The sequence below is a fragment of the Plectrocnemia conspersa genome, unplaced genomic scaffold (genome assembly GCF_051122295.1).
Source record: "Plectrocnemia conspersa isolate PC_06_02 unplaced genomic scaffold, ASM5112229v1 ptg000004l, whole genome shotgun sequence".
In the NCBI taxonomy this organism is placed as follows: domain Eukaryota; kingdom Metazoa; phylum Arthropoda; class Insecta; order Trichoptera; family Polycentropodidae; genus Plectrocnemia; species Plectrocnemia conspersa.
In genome coordinates this window covers 8,509,156-8,522,464 of record NW_028277168.1, presented here as the reverse complement: position 1 = coordinate 8,522,464, position 13,309 = coordinate 8,509,156, and the positions used below count along the sequence as shown (strand labels likewise).

The 13,309-nt window shown below is 30.9% G+C and overlaps 1 protein-coding gene across 2 annotated transcripts in view; it reads right to left on the bottom strand.

Annotated features, from left to right (window-relative positions):
• Positions 1 to 13,309, bottom strand: part of Hmgcr (HMG coenzyme A reductase) — a 68,871-nt gene that overhangs the window by 8,884 nt on the left and 46,678 nt on the right. For both annotated transcript variants that reach the window (XM_088183885.1, XM_088183886.1), the window contains exon 3: positions 3,454 to 3,541. In XM_088183885.1, coding sequence (XP_088040011.1) covers positions 3,454 to 3,541 — 88 coding nt within the window. The remainder of the gene's footprint in view (positions 1 to 3,453; positions 3,542 to 13,309) is intronic.

Here is a 13,309-nt window from a genome sequence, read left to right as displayed (position 1 = left end):
TAGCAAGTATTATATTATTTTAATCATTTAAAAACGTATTTGGCTCTAATAATTCTGCAAATCTGTGCTATGAGATTTTTATCGATTTTATTAAAAATGTGAAGATAATTAAATACTATAAATAATTTCGTTTCAATATATTTTTATCATTGTATATAAACCGTTTTCATCAGTTATTTAAAATTTCTTATTAGATTTATTTATATATGTATATAAAAAAAATACAATACGAATATGTTTATTTTTATTCTTTGCAGAGAATATTTATTTTAGGATTGTAAAATAAATGATTGAAAAAGTATCTAAATTAAGAAACAGCACCTGATTGGCAACTGCGAAAATTTTCTTATTTATTTATTTTTTATACTGAAAATAAATTAAAGAGAGATGAGCTAAAACATCAAATAACACAAAGCAGAAATAATGCGTTAAGTTGTAGTAGAATTAATAAGTTTTATTTATCATTACGAATAATCGAACAAAATGAATATGTGATAGTATCAATATTAGTAAATCTAAAAGCCTATATGTTTACATACACACATGTAATTGTACGTATGTTATTAGCAAATGGTACCGAATGTCATTGCCATCACAATCAATGTAAGCACAGGCACGCATCACTTCAATTTTCGCATCATGAGCTGCGTGTAATATGAAATACTTTTAGTTTAACCTTTACCGGACAAAAACTTTTTCTTATTGAATCCACTGAGTTACATTTTATTTAAACACAAAAATTAAGCTTCTTACATATTATTTAGGGTAAACCCTGTACCCATAGAGTAAAGAATTTATATATATAATAGAGACGGCGACCATAGGCCAAAATCATGCCAATAGAATGACGTATTTTGCACGCGTCACTTTTAATAAAAAAAATCCTAAGATAACACAAATAATTGCAAAATGTAACATGTGAAATGATAAATTGCAATTCCTCTGCTGTTTTGCAGTGTTTTTACACGATAATACTAAACAGGAAGCCATATTTTAATAAGTTTGTCGAATGTGTGGAGATGGGCACCACCGATCAAGCGTTAGGGGTGAATGATCTAGAGACGAGGCGAATAATATTTTAAAGCACGCTAAATTTCTTCCTATATGCCGCTCTATATTATATGATATTCTTTACTCTATGCCTGTACCCGTTACAACCAGAAAAATACCACCCAAGAATGCAATGATAGAAGAAAGAATGTTTTGCTCTATCCTTGTAAATAATATTTAGTTGTAATTTACACAGCATATTTTTAAACGCACGGAATTTATTGTTGTTTTTTATTACTTTGGGGGATCTTATTCTTAAAACTCGCGTTAATGACTGACCAAAAATGATCATTCATCAATAAGGATAAACTAGACAATAGTGTAAAGGATGGGACCACACAAAAGCCTTCGTTACGACTAGAAAAAAGGGTTCCACATAAATAACATGTAAGGATTCTCTGGTGCATTGAATGAATAGTTCTTTGTTACGAAAAGTCACGGGAATATATCACCGGAAGACAAAAAGCACCGTAAGGTCACAATATTCCCCTTCCACAATTCGACCTCCGAGATGTTCATCAAGTCACTTTCTAAAAGCGTATACATATTTCGTTGTTCAAAGAAGCAACGATTGTGATTCGTCAGCAAGCTTTGCACCCCTGAAGCTGGTCTTACTAGCAGACACTTAAAGACACTGCCCGCCCGCGGACAACATACGGTCATGGACATTCACATCCTGAGAGGGATCAAATTTTTTGTCCTTTGATGCAAATACTTTTTGATTGTGTTAGACCAGATTGTACTAGTTAAATATAATTAAGAAAAGTGAATTATCAACAGGTAATATAATCGTGTAGAATTGGCAGGGTGATCCAATTCGAGTTTCATATGTTGGCAGCAGTAAATCAGACAGCTGTCAATAATCACGCGTGTTCAAAATGTAAATATGTAGGGACGTCGTTTAAACTTTTTCCATGGGACAAAGGTTGTTTAGTCAGTGATCGTTTTTTTATTTCGATTTAATGAAGATTTATAGTATTTTTCATTAAATGACAAATTCAAGTTCAGTCTCTGTTTAGAATCTAGGTCAAAAGCAGTAGAATCGTGCCGTCGCAGTGGAAACGCTAGATTATATAGCGGTCGTATTAAAACAATATTACGACTTACAATAAGTGAGCATCGAATGAAGCATATCTAAACAGAATATTGACCAATAGGAGAGCGCAAAAAACAATTATCCCTTCTCAGAAGTCAAAAATCCACGTCAAAAGCAATAAAATCGTGTCGTCGCCGTCGCAGTGGGAACGCTCGTTACCGAGCGTTCCCACTGCGACGGCGTCAACACGATTTTATTGCTTTTGACGTGAATTTTTGACTTCTGAGAAGTGATAATTGTTTTTGCGCCCTCCTATTGACCAAAATTCAGTTTGAATAAACTTTAACCAATACTTTAATATTAGCATCGGTAAGAATAGCTATCATATATTTAAAACATAGAGTAATATCCATGTGCAGATTAACTATGGAGCAATATGTGAGATGCGACGTCCCTGTACTTCATCTTCCGCTTATTTTCCTTTGATAGATGAGTTGGTTTAGCTTGTATTTTGGACTTGACCTAATGAACTTTGGTACTTTCATATGATTAGGGTTGGGTTTGAACAGAAAATTGACGTTTCGCAATTGACAAATTGAGTTTTATATACATTTTATATCAGCATATTAGCGCCTCTCAGCATAAATATATTTACTGGTGAAATGTATTTGGACTTCAGTAGTGAAAATATAACTTCACTGAAAAATACAGAGGCGCCCATTTAATTTATATTATTATGCATAATTAATAAAATGCATCATAAAAATATCCGAAGATTCTTTAAATTTGTGTTTTTTTTAATGTTCTGAAACTGAAGTTGGATCATCCTTTATACACGATATCCTTCAACATGAACAATGTATCGCAAAAATCTATCGTACAACTTTTCGATTCGGAATTTAATGCTCTTTAAATATTGAGTTGAATTAAAAATATTAATTAAATTTATTTAAAGAAAATATGTACACAAATGTAAAAACAAAACTTTTTAAATTGAGAACCATGGATATCAAATCACACGTCTAGATTTTGAGCGGTTGGCACAGACTGGTCAAAAACTTGTTTCTAAAATCCATCGACAGATTAACAGATTTTACGATGAATTTTAGTAATATGACAATTTCAGGTAAAATGGTTAGGAATTACTACCGTATTATATTGATAGTAGTATCTCTGAATAACTAATAAAATAACATCAAATCAATTAAAATGGCTTCAGAAAATATAAAATATATTGGGCATGAGATACATGCCTCTGGACTTCTAAAGGTTAAAGTAATTACAAAATTATATTTTCATATTTAAGAAACGCTTAGTTGATTTTTCGAGGCTTATTATTTTTAATTAAAAAATATGCATATACTCACTTTAAATCCGATATGTCTCCGCGCAACAAATTTATCACAGAAGAAGTGAACACGATGCTTGAGAACATCGTGAATATGCTGGCAATAACTGAAACAATAAAAAAAACAATCATAAATATATTGAGTCTCAAAATAAACCATAAATTTCGGTCGAGTGCTTTGAGCTTTTTTGTACGTCTTTTGCTTTATATTAGCTATTAAAGCAAAAGACGTACAAAAATAGTACATATGTATGTATAAGCTCTAAATTCAGGTAGAGCTAAGACGTCAGACCTGAGGTTTTTGGCATATGAATTGTATAACTTAATACGAACTAATATGACATCAGTAAAACATCACACCATATCGCTCATTCGATTATTTTTTTAGTGTGTCATATCATGTGTTAGAATTTGGTATATCATTATACTACAATCCACGTAAAATTTCATCACTAATTCGCGATACTTTAACTGTTAAAATACGGAGAACGTCAATCAACACTTTGAGGAATCTCGAAAGAGGAAAAATAAAACTCGATGAGCGAAACGGAATTCCCAGAAAACGAAAAACACCTGCACACTATACACGCAATAAACAATTCGAACCGGAATCTGTATTTGTGTTTGAGTTCCGACTGACATAAATTCGCAGTGATTTTCGCTCATGGTAGTCAAGAGTGCACAATAATAGGGAGCCAGAAAAAAAATAGTAAAGTTGTGTGATCAAATGACGTAAAAAATATTCTGATCAACGTTCACTCGCTGCCGCTCGTTTGAACCTACCCTTAAAAATACCATTAAAAATGACACGTGAAGGCGGCCAACTATATTTTGCTACATAAATACATGTTTATGGTAAGGTGCGAACGAGCGGTAGCGAGTGAGCGCTATTCAGAACATTTGGCCCCCGATAACAGGAATGTATCTAAATTTTTTTAATATGCAATATTAGATTGGTTCATTCAATATATTATATTTTACCGTAATATATAAAATGCAGCAAAATCTCTTAGTGTGTACTAGGCTTCAAAATCATACATTGATTACGATTTACGAACTTCTATGATATATCAATTAAAAATCATCGGAAAATGAAATTAGCAAATGAAACTAGAGAAAATAAAAACCATTTTATTTATTGATATTTTCTTCGTTGCTAGTTATAAACATTTCCAATGAATTACTTTTTGATATTTTTCGTAGCTTGCTAATTGCAGATCATGTGTCCACTATTTTGAGAAATTTGGAGTTGATTATGACGTATGAATATTGAGCTTAATCATGTCATTTCAGCTTTTTCCGAGGGGGGAGGGGGTTTATCAAAAGTTGGCTAGTCGTGGTTGTTTTTTTAATATTTCGATTTCATTATGATTCATATTTCATTAAATGACATGCATTTTTATGGCCAAATTCAAAGGGGGAGAAATGTCCTCAGCTGCCCCTCCCCACAAATTATGTCCCTGCTCTCTCACACTGGGACAGACGGGCCTCTATCGTGTGATGGACTAACGACCTATGTGAGAAAGAAGTAGAGAGAGAGTCGAACGAAGATGAAGATTTTATAATAATAATTAGTTACTTACTGAAATTTAAACTTTACACTTAAAACGTAAGCATATGATAATAATATTACTATTCTGAAGAAAAAAAAACAAATTAAATTTTATTAATTTGAAAAATATTATGATTTGTTTAATTTTATATATATGTATGTACGTAAAAACAAGAGATACATAATTTAAAATAATAAAAGAGAATTTGATATTAATATTTCTTACTGAAAATAATCAATATGAAGAGATTTAGGTAAATTATATTTATAAATAATGAACGATTTTAGATAATGATTATTGTATATTTACTACTAGTTGAATCAATATATCAATAAATATTAAGAGCTTTCCTTTTAGGGCTCGAACCCGTAACTTCAGAGTTATTAGTCTGAGACGTTTCGGACTACGCTATTGCTATTGTGGTGTTCCGGTACGAATTGTTATAAGATATGTTAATTTTTTTAGTTTAATTAAATAGTCAATGACAGTGCAATTTTAAACATACTTCACAACGAAGCAAACATAATAAACAGGGTAATCGTATCTGGGTTTACATAAACGTAGCGTCCCGGTACTTTTTTTAAGAATTACACCATTGGTCAAGATCACAGAGTAGTGCGCACAAAGCTATTGATATTCGAACGGCATTGAAGCAATAGAGAGTTATTTGCAATTCGCTCAAATCCATTGATCGGAATGTCAATAGAGATCATGAACATAATGTGAATCTATTTTAATATTTAATAAAAAATTGCGAAAGAAAATAGCAAATATAATTCGATCCCAAATCGTCGCAGTTGGTGCAGACTTCGCGAGTAGGAATGGCAGATAAATCCCTATTCCAGCCAGCGTATATAATAAGCACGTACATTTACACTTCATTCGGAAATCACTTTGAACACACGAGAGTTCAAACGGAACTACACCGAGCTTCAATCGATACTTGAAGACAGAGGACGCAGCCGCTTCCCACTTTACGTAACCAATCTCCAAAGACGTCTGACTTCTATGAAACATAAACAAAAATAATTTATAAAGTAGCTAACTTTGCCTTTTATAAAAATAAACGCGTGATCGATAAGTCAGCACAAGACAACTTCTATCAACACCGCATCGATCCCCAAGCTGATGTAATTTTGAAAATATGGAATTCCCACGTAATCGGAATTATTATTATCGATATCAAATTAATTTTGTTGATGTGATCTGGTGTGTGATTTTATATTAATCATACTGATCAATTCAGGGCAGTTCAATATTTTATTAAATATTTGAAAAATACTATAAAATCTCATAATAAATTAAATTTAAAATTGTGACGTAAATAATTTTAATAATGTAAGTGAAATTATGTTTATAATTTATTTTGTACGGATTCTATTAATTAATGAATTATATTTTATTAGACTTCTAGCACAAGTTATGTTTAGTAATATAATTATGTGTAGTACGAATAGTAGGAGTACTAGGGTTATCTTTTAAAACACAGTTTATTTATTGATTAAAAGTCAGTTTATTATCAGATCATATCTCTTATACGAGTCTTGTCAAATCTAACCAATTTACATCGATTAATACTTATTTTATTAATTACCAATTTAATATTTAGTTGTAAAATATTTGGAATCATTGATTCAAGAATGCTTAAATTAACACAATATGATGAAAAACTTAACGAGAAAAATACAAATACACAATAGTGACTAACACTATGCTATGCCAAAAAAATAAAAAAGAGAAAAAAGCTAAGATAAGGAAAGAATACTAAATAAATAAATTTGATAAACATATTTATTATACGTATAATAAAAAAATAATCACAAGAGTAATTTTGCACTGTAAAATATTATCTATCATATAACTAAATCTTTATCTTGGAGACCTTTATGATTTGAAAAAGTATCGAGAATCAAAATCTGTAGTATATACATTGACTGTGGGTGGTTTTGAGGTCTCCTTGTGTTGGTTAAAGATACTGCATTGAAGTCCCTGTTCAATAGGTAGTATTTCTAAACCCTTTCACCGCAGCTGATATTTTTGCGCGCCATTCCGATATGTGGGGAACACCTATTTATACCATAAGTTATTTAAATATTAATATACAAACAAAAAAATACAATGCTCAAAGGTTCATGACACCTTTAGGTGTCATGAAAATTTCCAGTGCATATTGGAAATTTTTTTGATGACTTCTATAGGCGTCATCCACGGTCAAAGGGTTAAGAAATCTATCTTAAATTAAATTTATGCGCATATAGTATTGATTCCATGCACCATAATTAACAGAAGTTGCATCAGACAGCACACCATCGTCTGTTGCGTCAGTCCTGCTAGCTCATGGATGAGTGGTACCTATAATTTTACATCATATATTTTCTGGTTGACACCTGTCAAAAACAAAATACTTAATCTAAACTTTGAAACTGCTATTAATCTGTATCGTAATCCAATTATCGATGCGTCACGATTCACGCAATATGTCACTTCTATTAGCTCCTGATGAGCAAAATACGACAATTTATCTAGTTCAAGCGTCGATGGTGAATCATAACACGGTTATCGGATCAAGTTCATGATGCGTGACCCTGAAGGCGTCGCTGATGAGGAAAACCATCACCAGTCAATATCACTTAAGGGTGACAACACTCGCATTATTCGGGGATTCGTTACCCCCGCGAGGGGCGATGATTCTATTAACCTGAGGTCAACGCCGAAGAAGGACATCGAACGGTCCCTCCAGACGTTGAACCACGTGTCATAATCGGTAGCAGGAAACGTGTTTTGTCGCCTGTCTCCTTGGACCTCAATCGTAGCTTGACCTCAAGCCGAAAGCTCCACTCCAAGAGTGTAGCACAAACACTATTTCGGCTCGTTACGCTGTCAAACTCTATTCTTTCCGTGTTTGAAATTCTGAATCCAAATTGGTCAACAGTTTGGTTTAATGCTCGTGACTTGATGAAAATTTGTTTTTATTTGAAGATGTTGGCGGAAGTTTTGGCACGAGGACCAAATCATCAACCATCGCAAACATAAATATTGACACTTATCAGTCCACATTAATATAAAAATAAACTACACATGTATAAAAATAATATTAATAAGTAATTAGCACACTCATATTAACATGGCTTCCCTTGAATTTTATGTTATTTATAAATACATACAATTAATTTATTTTAAAACAAATTAGGCTGATCATCATAAAATTTAAATGTAATGTATTAGGCTAAAATAACTTTTGCGCGCATTGGGTGCCGAAGAGGGAAGCAGATGTTGGAATCGAAAAACACGTTCACTGACTCACCAAATACATTTAAGTTTATGTTGTATTTTAATTGTATTAAATATCAATCGCAAAATTAAATCTTTACGTTCCAAATATTCTGATTTAGTGTTAAATATTATCAAGCTCTTTAAAATAGTATTTATATCTAAAAAAATGCATATTGGAGAGTGGCGTTTTGCTACATATATAACCTGTCGTAGCCTTCATGATCATATTTACATACTTATGATAAATGGGACCTTGCTGCAGTATCTTATATATAATTGTTCTTCTTAATAATTATGCTACTTTATTAAAAGGCTTACATTTGGTATGGTAAGTCACCGTACTCTATAACGTGAATCAATTTTATATTGGTTTTACCACACACACACACACACACATTAACGTGTAACTATTATTACGATACGTAACTTTTTTACGCGCACGCAAATGATCGCCATTGCCCAATCCGTCCAAAACACCGGTCGGTTTTTATTAATAGAAAATATGTAAATCACCATTGACGACGAAGATCTATTAAGGCGAATCAACAGAATTTCCACAATCAAGTTTTCTTGTTCGCTTTCACCGCGAACTTGGCGGTCAAATCAGTAGTGGTACAACAACAAACCAACGCAAGATAATTCATCGGTGAATGTAGCTTTAAACAAGTTAAAATTTTATGTCAAAACTTTAAAGCGTCAACAGCTTTTAATACGACTTTTTTATAGGGCTTTTTAATAATTAAATTGTTGTATAATTCATTGTATCGATGAAGAGTTGCGGACTGTCGCTCGGCAACTCCCAGCTAATTCGCACCACCCAGCTCCTCAAAAAACTTTTAATGCAATGATCTGATGCATGTATGATGGACCTAATCTTTTGGCCACTTTTATATTATTTGCGTATTAGGTCACGAGGGCCGATTTTTAAATAAATTAAATTTGATATCGGAAACGCTCTAAGCAAAACGAGTCGCAAATTTTCGGTTATGAAATTTGCATATTATTATGAGGATCGTCTCTCGTAATATCTTTGGTGAAATCGAATCTCTCGAGACAAGGATGTCCTGGTTTTAATACATAGAATAACGCTAGTTATATAGTTATATAACACATATTAAGTCACAATATATTATCTACATACCAGTATTGGATTTGTCTAAAATTTAACACCGATTTTTTTAAATGATTTATTTATTTTATTTCATTTTACGCAATATTTATCAATCAAATAAAATAAGCATAAAATTAATGGACAACAAACATCTGTTGGGTAAAGGTTTTCATTAATATTGACCTTCAGCGGAACGCAGCGAAATATGTATAAATTTATGGATGTGAAATATTTAAATTGAGTTATGGCGAAATTTTGGTTATAGATATTGTCCATGAAGTGTATCGCGTTTTTGGATAGTTTGCCATAAAAATAAATATAAATATATGTTAAAATGAATACCAGACATTCAATTTATATTTTTAATAATGGTATATTCACTATCCTATAAAACATAAATGTAGAGTAAATGAGTATAGTGGAAAACTACCAATATCTCAAGCGATAAATAATAGGATTAAATAAAAATTAATTTGTATGAAAAAGTGGCAACGTCCCCTATTTTCGAAATTTGTTTTATTGTTAAAATGGATAATGCTGGATATCCTCTAAAAGCTTCGCTGAAGAAAGAATCGTAAAACCAACATTCTGGCAAAAATAACACAATTTTTGGAAAAACAACCAATGTCCTGAACATTGGTGGTTCTTTACATTAAACTGACTAAATTTATGTATGTTTTCTTCCTTAAAATTCAAAAAGGTTCAATTAATTAATAAAATACTTTTTTCATATTTCGTGAAAATATTAATAATTTTGTATAAAAGTTTTATATTCCTCGTTTTTGTTAAATTCGAGTTGGCCACAGACACAAATGTGGAATATAAAATAAAATAAAATGTGATGATACATGTACGTATTATATAATTCTAGAAACTGTGAACCCTTAGCGACCCTTTTTTACACAGGAGGATTGAGCACTTTGTATTACAAAAACGCCGCAAAAACACAAGAGCAAACGCATCACGTGCATAGTTTGTGCGCGCATATCATATATTTTTTTATTTAATTTTATTTTATTCAATATCGAGGGGATACTAATTTGTTACATTACTAAAAAAAATATGCAATCAGTTGAGTGATTTGGATGTAATTTTTGAGCACTTTACATTTTATAATGTAAAGTTCTTCGATTAACATAATTAATAAACAAAAAACGCATTTTAAATAAAAGTAAACTAGAGTTAATTAGAAATAATAAGGGTGAAAGGAATTCATCATATTAATCATGTGGGTGCGGATATTTTCGTAAAAAATATTGGAAGTGATTGCAGGTATTCAGGTAATATTTATATTTAAACAGTGAAAAACCATATTGTTACTATTGTTAATGTTGCAGTATTATTTGAAAACATTACTACAAAAATTGGGACAAAATTATTTTAATGGCGTGAAATAAAATAATATCCTTCATTATAGAAAAACCGAATATTGAATATTTTTATTTTATGAAAAATACTTTCAAACTTATGCCAATTCGGATGTACAAAATAGATCATTCATTTTTCTGAGCTTTGGGATCGATTTAAAATTACTAAAAATATTGATATTCCTACTACAATCAACTTTTTGTAATCATATGATATTTCTTTGAAAGCTCAAAAAAGCTCTGATTTATTAAGCTTTAACAAAACACAGAAATTACTAAAATCACTAATTATTCAAAAAAAACTAAACGTGCCTCGAGTGATGAGATTAATTCTATGCATTTTTTAGAATTTATATTATATTATTTTCTAATAATAATCTGCTACTTTAAATATTTTTTTATTTATTTACCTATTTTACGTGTTTTTTTAGTATTTTTAATGCACGCATGTACATATATTATATACTCAATGATGTTAAATCGAAACGGTAAATATAAGTAAATTGTAAATACATACATATATTAAAAAATAAAGTTTTATCGGGAAACCGCCAAAGTATATACATACCCAAAAAACAACTAATGTTCAAGATGATTTTTATTTTTTATCTTTTTTGTGTGTGTATTATTTATTTCTAATATCAATTTATTATCTTTGTGTTCATATTTGAAACGTATTAAATAAAGTATTTCCTTGTAATAAAAAAAGAAAATTAGTTTTTACTCTCTCCCCCGTAAAAAATGTTTTTTGTGACAGTGATTGTTCCTCAAATAAGGTTTTCAACTGTGAAGCGATTCCAATCATACGTCGAGAAAAACCTTCTCCATTTTTACTGAGCGTGGATAGGAGCATTTATCACGAATATAGTTAACTTTCATTAACATTCATCAAAAATCCGCTTCTCTCTTCACGTCAAACCTGATACAGCTACATCCAGAGTTTAACCCGAAAATAGCCATGCTGACAATAAACATTCATTTTGCACTAAAATTAAATATGCATCTAAACAAGGAAGTTCTCGAGATTTATCAAAGTCTTGATTTACATGATTGAAATCAGCGAAAGAAATAGAATCTCTAATGCTAAGTATTCTGATTTTTTTTTTGAGAATCTTTGATTCGAGATTTGTATATATAATACAATACATATAACCGACTTTAATTACATTTGTTTATCTTAAATTCTATCATTGAGTCAAGTGGATTTATCCGATGACTTTAAAATTAATCTACAACTCATCAGTAATCGAAGATTTGTAAAAGCAATCAGATTTTTTATTTCTACGCTAAGCTCTTTAAGCTAATGTAAAATTTGTATTATTGATATTTTTTATTAGTTATTAAAAGTTAATAAATACTTTAATAGGCAATAATTTAAATAATCAAAATTAGCTTCCGTTTACGTAGTTCCTGCTACCAATATTAATTAAATTCTTTAATTTTGCGAATCAATCGATCATAAGAATTCTGTAATTATTAATCTTGTGCTTTAACTAAATATTTTGATATTCTCTGAGTTATATTAAAACAGTCAAAGCATATGTAATCTTTGTGAATTCTGGATAATCAATAAATCATCTTGTTATTCTGTACATTGTGGTGAATTTTAATGTTTAAGCAGTTTATTTTGTACGGACTTTTACATCTGATTTTTTTCAGTACGCTTTGAGGTTCGTGTTAAAATGTTTTAAACATTTATAAACAATATTTTTTTACGGAGGTACCACATTCTCCGGAAATAATACAAGAATGCAAAGCAGCTATGAAGTGCACAGATATTATTAACAATATTACGAAATGTTTTATTCGGTAAATAAATTTGCATATAGTTTCTAATTTCGAGATATTTTAAAAAATATTTAAAAAAAATCCTAAATTAAATTTTCAGTAAATATTTTTAAATAAATAAGTAAATGTTTTTAAAGATGCTTGCAAGAAGGCGATCGTTACGAGGAGCTGGTACAATTCATGTATTGAGCACAATTTTTTCGGTTAGGCCAGATTTATCACTTTTGCTTTTAAAATACAATACATTGTTGTATTATAAAATACATATAAATTCAATTAAAAATTCACAATTCATTGCAATCGAGAAAATTTGTACAACTTCAAAATTAAATACACGGCAAGTGACGCGTTTTACTTCGCTTTCGTTTCGTACAGTCGCATCGTCACAGAGAGATGCTCAGCTCGAATTAGTTATTGTAATTTTTCAATCCGATCGGTCAGTAAATTGCGACAGTGCACGCGGGCCGCATTCGTAACGTGTTACCAATATAAAATACGATTATATTATACACAATAATACATATCAACGATACACATAAATAATGCCGATCGCGCTTTTCATTCTCGGTACACTTTTCGTTTTGGAAAACGGCGACTGCTTCACTTTCACCTGGTAACACACGGTTCATGAAAATATGCGTTGAATCGGTATCGTGCGCGTTTTCTAAGGCCGATCACACACGCGCGTGTGGCGCGACCTTTACGTTCGAGTCAAGTTGGTTATTGCCTAACATTATGATAATCAGCGACGTAGTCGAAAATGTTTAGAGAACATTGAGCTGA